This window comes from Jaculus jaculus, chromosome 11 (assembly GCF_020740685.1).
Source record: "Jaculus jaculus isolate mJacJac1 chromosome 11, mJacJac1.mat.Y.cur, whole genome shotgun sequence".
Taxonomy (NCBI): domain Eukaryota; kingdom Metazoa; phylum Chordata; class Mammalia; order Rodentia; family Dipodidae; genus Jaculus; species Jaculus jaculus.
The window spans coordinates 101,569,935-101,582,099 of NC_059112.1; the positions used below are offsets into that span (position 1 = coordinate 101,569,935).

Below are 12,165 nucleotides of genomic sequence, written 5' to 3' on the forward strand. Positions count from 1 at the left end.
TTCACAGGCAAGCGCTTAACCGCTAAGCCATCTCTCCAGCCCACCTTTAGCATTTTGATGTGTTCACAGCATGTGTTTCTGAGTCAGTCAAAGTCAGATACATATCCTAGCTGTGTGTCCCCAAGCAAGTCACCTAACCTCTCTGCGTCATGCGTGCAAATTGGGTAATGGATAATGGATAATTTCTTCCTGCGGGATCCGAATTGGGGTAATGGAAGATCACACATATGCCAAATGCTCAGCCCACAGGCAAGGGTCAGTAAACCCGACATTGCTCCGTCGTGTTGCCACTTCCTGGCTTATGAAGAGCTGTCCATTACTGCTGCTGTATGTGAACCTTGAGCTGTTGATTGCAGGGTCCTTTTAAGTGACCTGAGAAACACCTGCCCTGTCTTCTGCCTCAAGGCCATTGCTGGCCACTGGGTGCAAGCTCTCTCCTCCCTGGCATCTTGACCGCCTGTCAAGGAAGTACAGCACCTTGATAGATGACATCACCTGCTGTCTGCAGGCCACGCCCATTCTCCCCTTCCTTTCATCCCTGTTTCTCCCTCTCTTTATAAAAAGTCTTATTTTTATTTAATTATTAGAGCAAGAGAGAGAACGGGCACGCCAGGGCATCTAGCTACTATACACAAACTCCAGATGCATGTGCCACCTTGAGCATCTGGCTCACATCATGGGTCCTGGGGAGTTGAAATTGGGTCCTTAGGCTTCACAGGCAAGTGCCTTAACCACTAAACCATCTCTCCAGCCCTCTCTCTTTTTTTATGAGTCACATTTTTCCAAACTGCCAAAGGCAGAATAAATTAAATATTCATGGCACAATGTTGACTGTTAAGCTAGCAACATAGAGATGCACAGCGTTTTGCTAACTATGTTCTCACACAGGTTACAGTGAAAGCCGTCCACTCAGAGTTCACCTGCACTCCAGGCCTGAGGCAGAAACTCTGGGGCTTTGAGAATGGTGTTCCTTCATGGCAGAATTGTACTAGCTGCATCCGGTTTCTGGTTGGTTTGATGCAAGTTTCTTTTTTTTTTTTTTTTTAATTTTTTATTTAAGAGCGACAGACACAGAGAGAAAGACAGATAGAGGGAGAGAGAGAGAATGGGCACGCCAGGGCTTCCAGCCTCTGCAAACGAACTCCAGACGCGTGCGCCCCCTTGTGCATCTGGCTAACGTGGGACCTGGGGATCCGTGCCTCGAACCGGGGTCCTTAGGCTTCACAGGCAAGCGCTTAACCGCTACGCCATCTCTCCAGCCCTGCTGCAAGTTTCTGATATTAACTTATATGGAGTTTGTTTGTTTCCCAATCCTCTGATTGATTTGAAATGATCTTGAATCAAGGCAGCTTATAAACAGGTTTTTTGGGTTTTGGTGGTTTTTTGGGGGTTTGTTTTTTTTTTGCCTCTCCATGACTTAATACTATGGAGAAATAATCACACAGCTAAGGTCCCAGATGCACCCTGTGGTCACAGTGGCTGTAACTTCTGGGAATCCTTGCCTTCCCTGGTAGTAATTTAAAAAGATGTTTGTCATCTTCATGCAGTAACTCATAATTCAAACATAATCTATTCATAGTACTCAATTAAGGAACCAGGCAGGCATGCTGACCATGGATGACAGAGGAACAGCTGGAATGCAAACTCTACCCTATTCCTGGAAACTCCACTAAAGTCAGCCCACCGTCAGGAAACCTTGATTAATAATGCATCCTTCACCTCAGCCAGTTGTGAGCCAGCACTTCTCTAGCAGAGGCCGATAGAAAGTCAAGATGGATCACACCTCTTCCAGGTCTTATCAACCTATAGGCATGATGGGATGGCCCTTTAGACAGGAGTCTGTTCATCCTGGAGCTCAGATCCCAGCCTGGGCTGGATCCCAGGTCAGCAGTGAGCATCTGGTCCTACTTTAGAGAAAGTGTGCCTGAGGGCGGGGAAATTGTTAGCACATTCCTGCCTCCTCTCCAGACCTCAGTCCTGGCCACTTAAAAGTCAGACGTTTAGGGCTGGAGAGATGGCTTAGAGGTTAAGGCACTTGCCTGCAAAGCCTAATGAGCCAGGTTTGATTCTCCAGATTCCACGTAAGCCAGATGCACATGGTGGCACATGATCTGGAGTTTATTTGCAGTGGCTAGAGGCCCTGGCACGCCCATTCTCATTTTCTCTCTATCTGCCTCCCTCCCTCCCTCCCTCTCTCTCTCTCTCTCTCTCTCTCTCTCCCCTCTCTGTCTTCCTCCAATAAATAAATAAAAATAAAATATTTTTACAAGTCATAAATATGACCAAAGCCCCAATTAGAATGTAACCTGAGTTGAGTCTGCAAAGCTGGTGAGGAAGAAGGGCCCTGAGATCTGGGCGAAAATTTTGGGGGTTCAAGGTGGGCCTGTGAATCCCAACTTTTGGACCTTTATCCTATTTTAGCAAAGAATTGGTAGAATGGACTCCAAGAAGTGTAAGTTGTGGCTTATGAGGTCTTAAGATCCAGCGAGGAGGCTAGCTGAAAGACTCCAGTGAGAGAATTCTCCCTGTCCAGCTGAAAAGGGAGGCGCGGGGAGACTCGTTGGCAGAGAGAAACCTTAGGGAGTAAAAGGCTATGGAGGAGGCGCCCACACCCACTCGCCGAAGGCAAAGCATGCGAACCAAAAGCTCCCCTTGACATAAACGCCCAGAGACTAAGAAATAGTGAAGAGGGCTGGGATAAGTCTCAGCTGTCAAAGAGCTTGCCTGCACAGCCTGATGACCCGGGTCTGGTTCCCCAGTGCCCACTTGAGCCAGATGCACAAGGTGGCATACAGCTCCAGTTTGCAGTATCCAGAGGCCCTGGTTTGCCCTTGCCCCCTCTCCCCTGTATCTTTCTGGTTGCAAATAAATAAATAAAACATTTTTTTTAAAAAAAAGAAATAGTGAATGGCTGAAGAAATTAAAGAATACTCATACATGAAACAAAGTGAAAAGGCACCCCAAAATAAGACACATGTAGGAGGCAAGCAGGTAAAGACCCAAGCCTAAGGAAGCGCCCACACTTACATGCTGGTGTTCAGGGAAGGCCACAGGAAGGAGAGGGGGCTTGTTTGTACACAGGGCAGGAATCCAGTTAGGATGAGCCTTTGTCATCAGACTCGGGCGTGTAGGGGGGCGATCTGATAGGTCTGTGGACTCAAGTGGCTGATTGAGGAGGCGCCAGCCCACCCAGGTTTGCTGAGCTGAGGAAGAAGCAGAAAATTGCCCATGTGTGGTGAGCACTTCGTGGGCTCCCAGCCCAATGGATCCAGCTGTAGATTTGGAATCACACAGCTCAGTCTCTGGTGCATCCCTTCTGCCCTACCCTGGGTCCATCTGGCCACCGCTCTCCTGTTCACATCCCTTGATATATTATCCCTGATCACCAGATCAATTCATGATCACTGTAAGCATGGATCTACAGTAATAAGAAAGGAAGAATGATACCCCCTGTCTAAACTTAAACTCTGTTTATAAACACAAAAGTACAGCAAAACCAAAAGAAATGAATTATATGTTTGCATTCTAATAACATTCTAATAATGAAAGCCACCTCTTCTCCCCAACTTTGGCTGCTTTAAGAATAGCAAAATGGAGTCACCCCACCAGTGCACCTCTGCTTATAAAGATGCACACCTGCCCACAGGTGAGCCTCCCTGCCTGCCTGCATGGTGGGTGCAGTGTTCAGAGCTCTGACAGTCTCCCAGAACCCTGCAGAGCAGCAGCCACGGTCACAGCTGGACATCTGAACATAGTTCCTCAATGCCTTTTTCCTTCTCATCTCATTCTTTGTATTTTGCTTTTTCTCTCATCTTCCTTGACTACCATTCTCAATCTCTTCAGTTTTCTCCTTTGTTCCCCATAAAGAAGCTGGTGCAAATTCTTCAGATCCTGGAATAGAAAAAGGGCATTTTATGACCTAGAATTAATATTAATGTGTCAGTATCAACGTACACTTGGTAAAAAAAAAAAAAATCTGGGCTGGAGAGATGGCTTAGCGGTTAAGCGCTTGCCTGTGAAGCCTAAGGACCCTAGTTCGAGGCTCAGTTCCCCAGGTCCCACGTTAGCCAGATGCACAAGGGGGCGCACGCATCTGGAGTTCGTTTGCAGAGGCTGGAAGCCCTGGCGCACCCATTCTCTCTCTCTCCCTCTACCTGTCTTTCTCTCTGTGCCTGTCGCTCTCAAATAAATAAATAAATAATTTAAAAAAGAAAAAAGAAAAAAAAATCTGCCATCCTAATGTAGATGTTTGGATCTAGAGTACACAGGGTGTGGATATGGGGGATTTTCTATATTCATATTTTTCTATAAATCTAAAATTTCTATAACTTAAGTAATGAAATATAGATACATTAAGTTCAGTTGTCATATCCTCTTGGACTCCTTTTGGCTGTTCCCAAATTACTTTCCTTTGATGTCCTTGATAGTTTTGAGAAGATCAGGTATTTTATAGGATGTCACTGTTGGAATATGTCTGATGTTTTTCTCATGACTAGACTGGAATTAGAAGTTTAGAAGGAAAACTACTAAAGTAGAACTTCATTGAATTCATCATGTTAACAGTATATACTGAATCAGGCGTGGAAGCACACACCTGTAATCCCAGCCGTCAGGAGTCTGAGGCAGGAGGATTAGGAGCTCAAGGCCAGCCTGGATTACAGAGCAAGATCTTGTCTAAGAAGAAGAAAAACAGTACACTACCAGCATGACACGCCTGTTGATGTTTGCCCAATTTCCCTACATTGTAATTCCTTCTCATTTCCCACCTCTTCTTTTAAGCAGCTGCTGCTGTTGTTGTTTTCGAGGTGGGGTCTCACGCTAGCCCAGGTGGACCTGGCACTCACTCTGTAGTCCCAGGCTGGCCTCAACTCACAGGGATCCTCCTACCTGTGCCTCCTGAGTTCTGGGCTTAAAGGTGTGTGCCATCACCATGCCCAGCTTTCACCTCTTCTTTCCACTGTCCTCTCTGAGAAGCCACGGTGCGCACACACACCTGAGCAGCGAGGAGCCACACTCTGCCTTAGAGGTGGAGCATCTGCGTAAGTAACTTGTTCTCCAGGAGAGACTTTTTTTTCCCCTCCCACTTCTGTATACATGCCATCCTTTGTGTCAGTGTGGACCTGTGGGATCTCATGTGCTCCAGGCTGTCATTGAACACTAGGGTTTTTGTTGCTCAGAGTGCTAAGTGTGGGCTGTCGGGAGTACCTGTTCTGATTCCTGTGTCCGGCCACACCCTGGCACTGGAGGGGGTTGCGTGGGGCACATATAAGATACCTAGCTCACCTCATTTGTTTCCTGTCGCAGTTCTACTGTCAGCCATCTCTCCAGGCGCCCACAGGTCCTTTTACTAGAGAATGGTTATGAGGAACTGAGATGGGAGTGCAGGGCGTGCTCACTGCTAGTCTGTCTCTGCTGGCAGGTGCTCTGGGCTGCAGTAGTCTACATGGGTGCGCATGTGTAAACCTTCCTGTGCACAGCCATCCAAACTGTCACCGACTCCCACCTTTAACCCCTACATGTGTCACTTAAGCCTCCTCTTTTCATAAATTATTTTTGCATTTTTAACTGAGCAATGATTATCCACATGCCATAGAATTTTCTTTTTCTTTTTTTGTTTTTTGACATAATCCCAACAGAGACTGCCTTTTTTTTTTTTAATGCAAGAAAGAGAGAGACAGAGAATTTGCACACCAGGGCCTCCAGCCACTGCACTTGAACTCCAGACTTGTGTGCATAAGTAACCTTGCACACTTGCCTCGCTGCATCTGATTTATGTGGGACCTGAAGAGTAGAACATGAGTCCTTAGGCTTTGCAGGCAAGCGCCTTAACTGCTAAGCCATCTCTCCAGCCCCAGTTTTCTTTTTTGAACTGTGAAATTTAGTGGTTCTAATACATTCACATGGTTATGCAACCACTGTTATCATCTAACCACAGGACATATCCTGAGGACACCTGAATCCTTTAGCAGTCAGTCCCTGCTTCCCACTACTTGTCAGGAACAACACTGTCTCCAGATGGGCTTATATCTAGACTTTTCATGTAAGTGGAATACCTTGTGGTCTTTGGAGTCTGGCTTCTTTCACTTGCTGTAATGTTTGCAAGGTTTATCCACATTATCGCAGGTGCCTTGCCTAGTATCTGCTCATGGCTGGATACTATTCCACAGAACCGATAGATCGCATTTGTTTAGCCATCGCCGGCTAGTGGACCTACAGTATATTCCCAAGTGTTAGGACCTTGTAAGCCCTGCTACTGGATATGCCCAGGCACGAGTTTCTGCATAACTGTGCTTTCATTTCTTGGGAACATACTAGAAGTGAAGATTCTGGGCTGTGTTTAGCTATATGTTTGACATTTTGCGGAGCTGCCAAAGGGTTTTCCCAAACAGCTGTCCCACTTGACACTCACAGGCGCATCACCACACATACGGGGGCTCTGATTTCTCAAAGCCGTCGAGCACTGCCTGTTTTCTGTCTTTTTCTTACCACAGGCATCTCAGTGAGCGCGGGGTGACTTAGTATCACTTTTAGCAGTAAAGACTGGTGTGGATTTGTGGGTCTTTTTTTTCAAACCAAGTAGTAGATTTGCCAAGATATTTTTATCAATATTAGTACATCAATATTTCCTAAATGTTCTAGCCCATCCTTTACAGAATCTTTCTCTCAGTTCTTTCAGTGAAGATTTTGGAAGTGATTCTTTAATTTAAATTCCTGTAAGTGTTGTTGTTTTGGCCTCAGGTGTAGAATTTGAGATTCCTTGGCTCCTTGACACGGCACTGTCACTGTGGAGGCACCTGTCACCTGTCACTCTGCTGTTCCGTTGTGACAGTTTCACCCTACGCTCTTTCTAGAGCTGCTTCCCTTGCTCTGTGATGTACCACAGTCTTACTGGGCTCTACTTTTGATTTTAGGACCCATTCTGTCTTCCCTTCTAGAAAATATCTAGCTATGATTCCTTCAAATTCTTTTCACTATTTTTTCCAGCTTATACCTCTTCCCCTCCTGTCTAGGCTACAAGTTCATTGCTTGTGACTGAGTCTCTTTGTCTTCTGCTTCATTTCCTTGACTCAACCCTCCAGTTCATTAATTTCCTCTTTGATTATTGTCCAGTCTAGAATTGACCCCAATTATTGAGGCTTATTTTTTAACTTTCAGGGGACACATCTTTTATGACCACCGTTGGTTTCCTCATGTTTCCTCCCATTCAGTTCATTACTGTCTTCTTCTAAAGCAGTTTCTCCTCACAGATGCTAGTCCTTTATGAAGGGCTGCACTCTCCTAAACATGCACCTAAGTATTTGACCGATGGCTTCATACAGTTCATTACGTCTTACATGAATTCATTTTCCTGTTTAAAAAGTTTCTGCACTTGCTCATTTAACATGAAATTTCTTTATGTTCTAGCAGGGGTTTTTTTTGGTTTTGTATTATTGCTATTGTCCTTGCCCCATTCCCTCCTGACTAATCTGTTCTTGTCTACAGGTTTGGTTACCCCATCCTCATCCATAACCAGGACTTGTAATGGTAATCGAGAGTACCTCAGTATTGTTAGGGAAATGTGTCAACTCCTAGTTGACAACCTGTCTCTGTCCTTTCTAGAACCTGAAGGTGTTGGAGCCACATCTCAATGGTGTGCTGGAAACACCTCCTGCCAGCTCATTAGAACCAGTTGTTAAGTGTGTGTGTGTGTGTGTGTGTGTGTGTGTGTGTGCACATGTTGGAATTACTAAACTTGGTTCTCATATGTACTAATAAGCACCCCTAAGAGCTCGATGATTGTTAGATTTTAAGGAATTTTTTTGTTGTTTTTTTCAAGGTAGGGTCTCAGTCTAGCTCAGGCTGACCTGGAATTCACTGTGTAGTCTCAGGGTGGCCTCAATCTCTTGGCGATCCTCCTACCTCTGCCTCCTGAGTGCTGGGATTAAAGGCATGCAGTGACTGATTTTAAGGAATTTTGAGAAGAAAAGTACAGTGATTGAGAAGAGAACAAGGAAAACAAAGAAAACATTTTGAGGCCTTTATAGGCATCCATATGATAGACCATATATATATATATATATATATATATATATATATATATATATATATATATATACATATATATAGAAAATTATGATTATGGATCAAGTGTGTTATTCAGTGGTAGAGTGCTTGCCTAGCACATACCAGGCCCAATCCTCAATACCATAAATAAAAAAATACATCTGTGACCTGGAGAGATAGCTCACTGGACTAAAACGTGCCTGAACCTGGATCTCCAGGACCACATAAAAAGCTAAAAGCTGTGATGGACCCATGTTCATACACATGAACACACATATCCACATACACACACATCAACATGTATGTATGTACGTATTTATGTATGTATATGTGTATATTTGTAGTGGCCAAATCAAGATTACAGAGCATGTTCAATACATGTACCTAATACAGTGTAAATCCTATGCAAGTAGTTGGTATTTAATAATAATAAAAATAGTATATTCTGGGGGGATAATGATTTTTTTTATTTTATATGTTTAGAATAGATGCAGTTTCCAAAAATATTATTTGATTGCCAGTTGATTGAGTGTGAAAAATTAGCTGTAATTTAATAGAGAATTTATACAATTTAATTTTTAATGATGGTTGTTAAGCAGCCAGTTCACATATTGATCCCTAGCTCTGTGTTGTGGTACTTATAACCAGCCCTTTGATGATCCACTGTGTACATGAACCATCACCGCAGAGATTCCACATGCCACAAATGCTGCTTGACTTATTGCACACAATGCTGTGTATTTTTTGTGACCACTGCTCACAGGATGGAAATCCTCGGCCTGGCTCCTGATGCATTTTTCCCTTCCCCGCAGGTATCAGAGCTGTGTTCTCAGGCCACTACCACAGGAATGCCGGAGGCACTTACCAGAACCTGGATATGGTGGTGTCGTCCGCCATCGGGTGTCAGCTGGGCAGAGACAGCCATGGGCTCCGTGTTGTGGTGGTCACTGCTGAGAACATCGTTCACCGGTACTACGGCTTAGATGAGCTGAGTGAGAACGGAATTGGGGACGATCTCTTGGAGCTGATGAAAGAAAACTGATTCTGCACGTGATCCGCCCAGTTTTCACATCCACGACTTCTCATTTGGCCAAAAGCAGCAGCTGTGTGCAGCCCCTTGCTGAAGCACACAAGTAGAACAGGCAGGTTTGTGAATAGATCAAAATGCTGGGTCCTGTCCTAAACTACGTTCAAGAAAGAACTGCCTTTCTAAAGGTCAGAGAGGGAGGCAGTGAATATCTATTTTAATTATTATGATGTGAGGCTCAGCATAATGCTTGAGCAAATTATCTGAATGGTAGTTTTCAGCTCAAGTCCATTGTTTCTGACAGGGTATGATCAATGTCCAGCTATTCATCTCAATCCCAACTTGACACCCAAGTGTGACCTTTAGTAATGCTTGAGCAAACTGCATCTGATTTTGTTAAATTGTAGCCATGACTCCCAGTATGCTAGGCAAAGCTTGCTCCCTTCCTTTCTTTCCCAGGGCCACATAGGCTGGTTTTAGCAAGAAGCTGAGTAGCCACTATTTACAGTGAGTTCTGAAGCCCCTATTGCGGTTAAGGCTAGCATAGAATGCAGGCGATCCACATCAGAACTTGAGATTACCTTCCTTGGTGACAAAAATCACCTTGGTACATACATAGGTTGTTCATTACAGTCTCACGCAAAAGACCAAAGTGAGACAGCATCCTGTGAAGTCAGTGCACAGCTCACATGTCTGTCCCCGTGCACACTCTGCTGCCTCAGGCCGGGATGGGAGTTATTATGAAGCCATAGTGCCACCCCACTTACAAGCCTCTTAACTGCATCTGCTTTGGTGGGAAAAGTGGGACCAATGTGAACTTCTCAAGAGAGGCAAAGCAAGCACTTTGGAGGGCAAACGTACGCTGCCTTCATTGGCACAGGTGCCGCCAGTGCCCAGTGCATGTCCTTGATGAGAGCGTGGCTTATTTCATGTCACTTTGTTTTCATCATGGCGTCCATTCTGCCTTACCTTTTTAGCAGCTCCGACCACCACGGACTGCCCGCCACGTCAGCCGTTGTCCTGGTGAACGCGTGACCAGGTCCTGATCCTTCTGGAGCAGTGCTTAACGGTACTGAGCAGTAGCATCCAGGAATCCCAAACCAACTAGTTACAGCCCCCATAAGATTAAAAAAAAAAAAAATCTTACTAAAAAAAGTTTTAGGCAACATAGAAAAACCATGAAAAATTAACTAGACAGATAATTGGATGTGTAAGTTTCTAAAGTACAGAAGACACAAGAAGCGAATTCTACTGCACACTGGTGACACTGGAGCTCACTGTCAGGTTGACGGAGAAAACTAAAGTTTTTCAGAACCAGAAGGCTCTTGTACTGTTTGCCGTGTTCTTCTTTCCTGTTCATTTCTCCTTGCCACATGCACGGATGTGAACAGGTCAGAAGATGAACTCAATAAGGGACATGACTAACTAGTCACTTGTTTGAGTCATAGCAGGCTGTGGCATTTGGACCCAAACACGCGGGTGGCCTCAACTCCGCAATGGGGAAGTCTAGCGGGGGAGGTGAGGAGGGGGGTCATGGGCTAAAGACGCTCTCTGGGTCATGCTCTCTGTTGTGACCTTTGGCTTTGGGGAAGGATATGAGAACTCCGTGGAAATGAAGCTAAGTCCGTCGCTATCTTAAAATTCCTTACAAATAAAAGAAGTGATTCAAAATACCCCCAACAGTATGCTGAGGAAAGCAATGACGTTGCCAGATCGTTTTTCTTTCATTAATGATACACATGTATATGCATGTGCATGTGTGTGGGTGCACAGGGAGGCCAGAGGACAACCTCAGGTGTCGCCTTCAGGAATTCTGTCCATCTTCCCCTGGAGACAGGGTTTCTCATTGGCCTGGAGCTAGCCAGTGAGTCCTAGGGATCTTCCCCCTCCCAGCTCTGAGATGACAGGCATTCACCACCACACCCCACATCATGCCAGGGTACTAAGGATCAAACTCAGGTCCTCATGCTCACAGAGCAAGCACTTTCCCAACTGAGCCATCTCCCCAGCCCCAGCCCCAATTTTCCCACTGTGGTGGGAGACTCACGGTGAAGGTAGGAAGTGCTGCTATATAGGTGAGTGACTGTCCCATCATCAGTCCACTGCCTCGTTCCTTTTCCCATAACATGAAAAAAGATTGGGACTAAAAGAAAACAAGTGTTTTATACTGAGCACAAGTGATACAGCTGTGAATATATTTTCAAGTGCTTTGTCTCAGAGAGGTCAGGGTCACGAGGTCAAGACGGCCAGTTCATCAGAGGGGATGTGAGCAGTTGTTCGTCAAAGCTGACAGCCACCTAGTACTGGCTCAGCTGCAGCCACACAGCACAGTGTTCAGCCCCTCTGGCCAGCTGTCTTGGGCAAGCACCCAGCACCAGCCAAGTGACCATCCTGTGAGCTGTAGAGATGTCTACAAGGCCCCGGAGCCCTTTTCCTCACTCTTCCAGACCTGGCATAGTGAAGTCTGTATCGGGAGCCAGTGGTCTGGGCACAGTATTTTTGCTGGAAGAGATTTAGAAGTAGCAAGAACCATAACGGGTCACAGGACACAGCTGTGTCTCAGGCAGTAGCTGCTCCATCAAGCTTGGTCCCCAGCGTGCTGATGTGAGCAGGCGGTCGTCTCGTGGGAGGCCCGTAGGTCCATGAGGATGTGCACTTGGAAAGAAGGGAATCGCATTCTCCTTACAGACCCCAGCCTCCCTCTGCCGTTCTGTCTCATAAGGTGAACTCTGGCCATCATGATGCCATCCATGAAACCTTCAAAAAACGCTCAGAGAACACCTGCATCACAGGTGCCCTTGGAGCCCCAGAACTGTAAGATAAATAATCTTTTCTTTTCCTTTTTTTTAAATTTTTTCTTTATTTGAGAAAGAGAGAAATAGGCAGGGAGAGAGAGAGAGAATGGGCATGCCAGGGCTTCCAGCTGCTGCAAACGAACTTCAGATGCATGCGCCCCCTTGTGCATCTGGCTTACTTGGGTCCTAGGGAATCAAACCTGGGTCCTTTGGCTTTGTAGGCAAATGCCTTAACCACTAAGCCATTTCCCCAGCCCCTCTATTCTTTATAAAGCACCCAACCTCATGTATTTCATTATA

General features: G+C 45.5%; 1 protein-coding gene across 1 annotated transcript in view; it reads left to right on the forward strand.

Annotated features, from left to right (window-relative positions):
- Cpped1 (calcineurin like phosphoesterase domain containing 1) overlaps nucleotides 1–10,770 on the forward strand; it is a 100,390-nt gene extending 89,620 nt beyond the window's left edge. Inside the window, exon 4 of the mRNA XM_004652044.2 lies at nucleotides 8,856–10,770. Coding sequence (XP_004652101.2) covers nucleotides 8,856–9,085 — 230 coding nt within the window. The 3' untranslated portion in view covers nucleotides 9,086–10,770. The remainder of the gene's footprint in view (nucleotides 1–8,855) is intronic.
- Nucleotides 10,771–12,165: the final 1,395 nt, after the last annotated feature.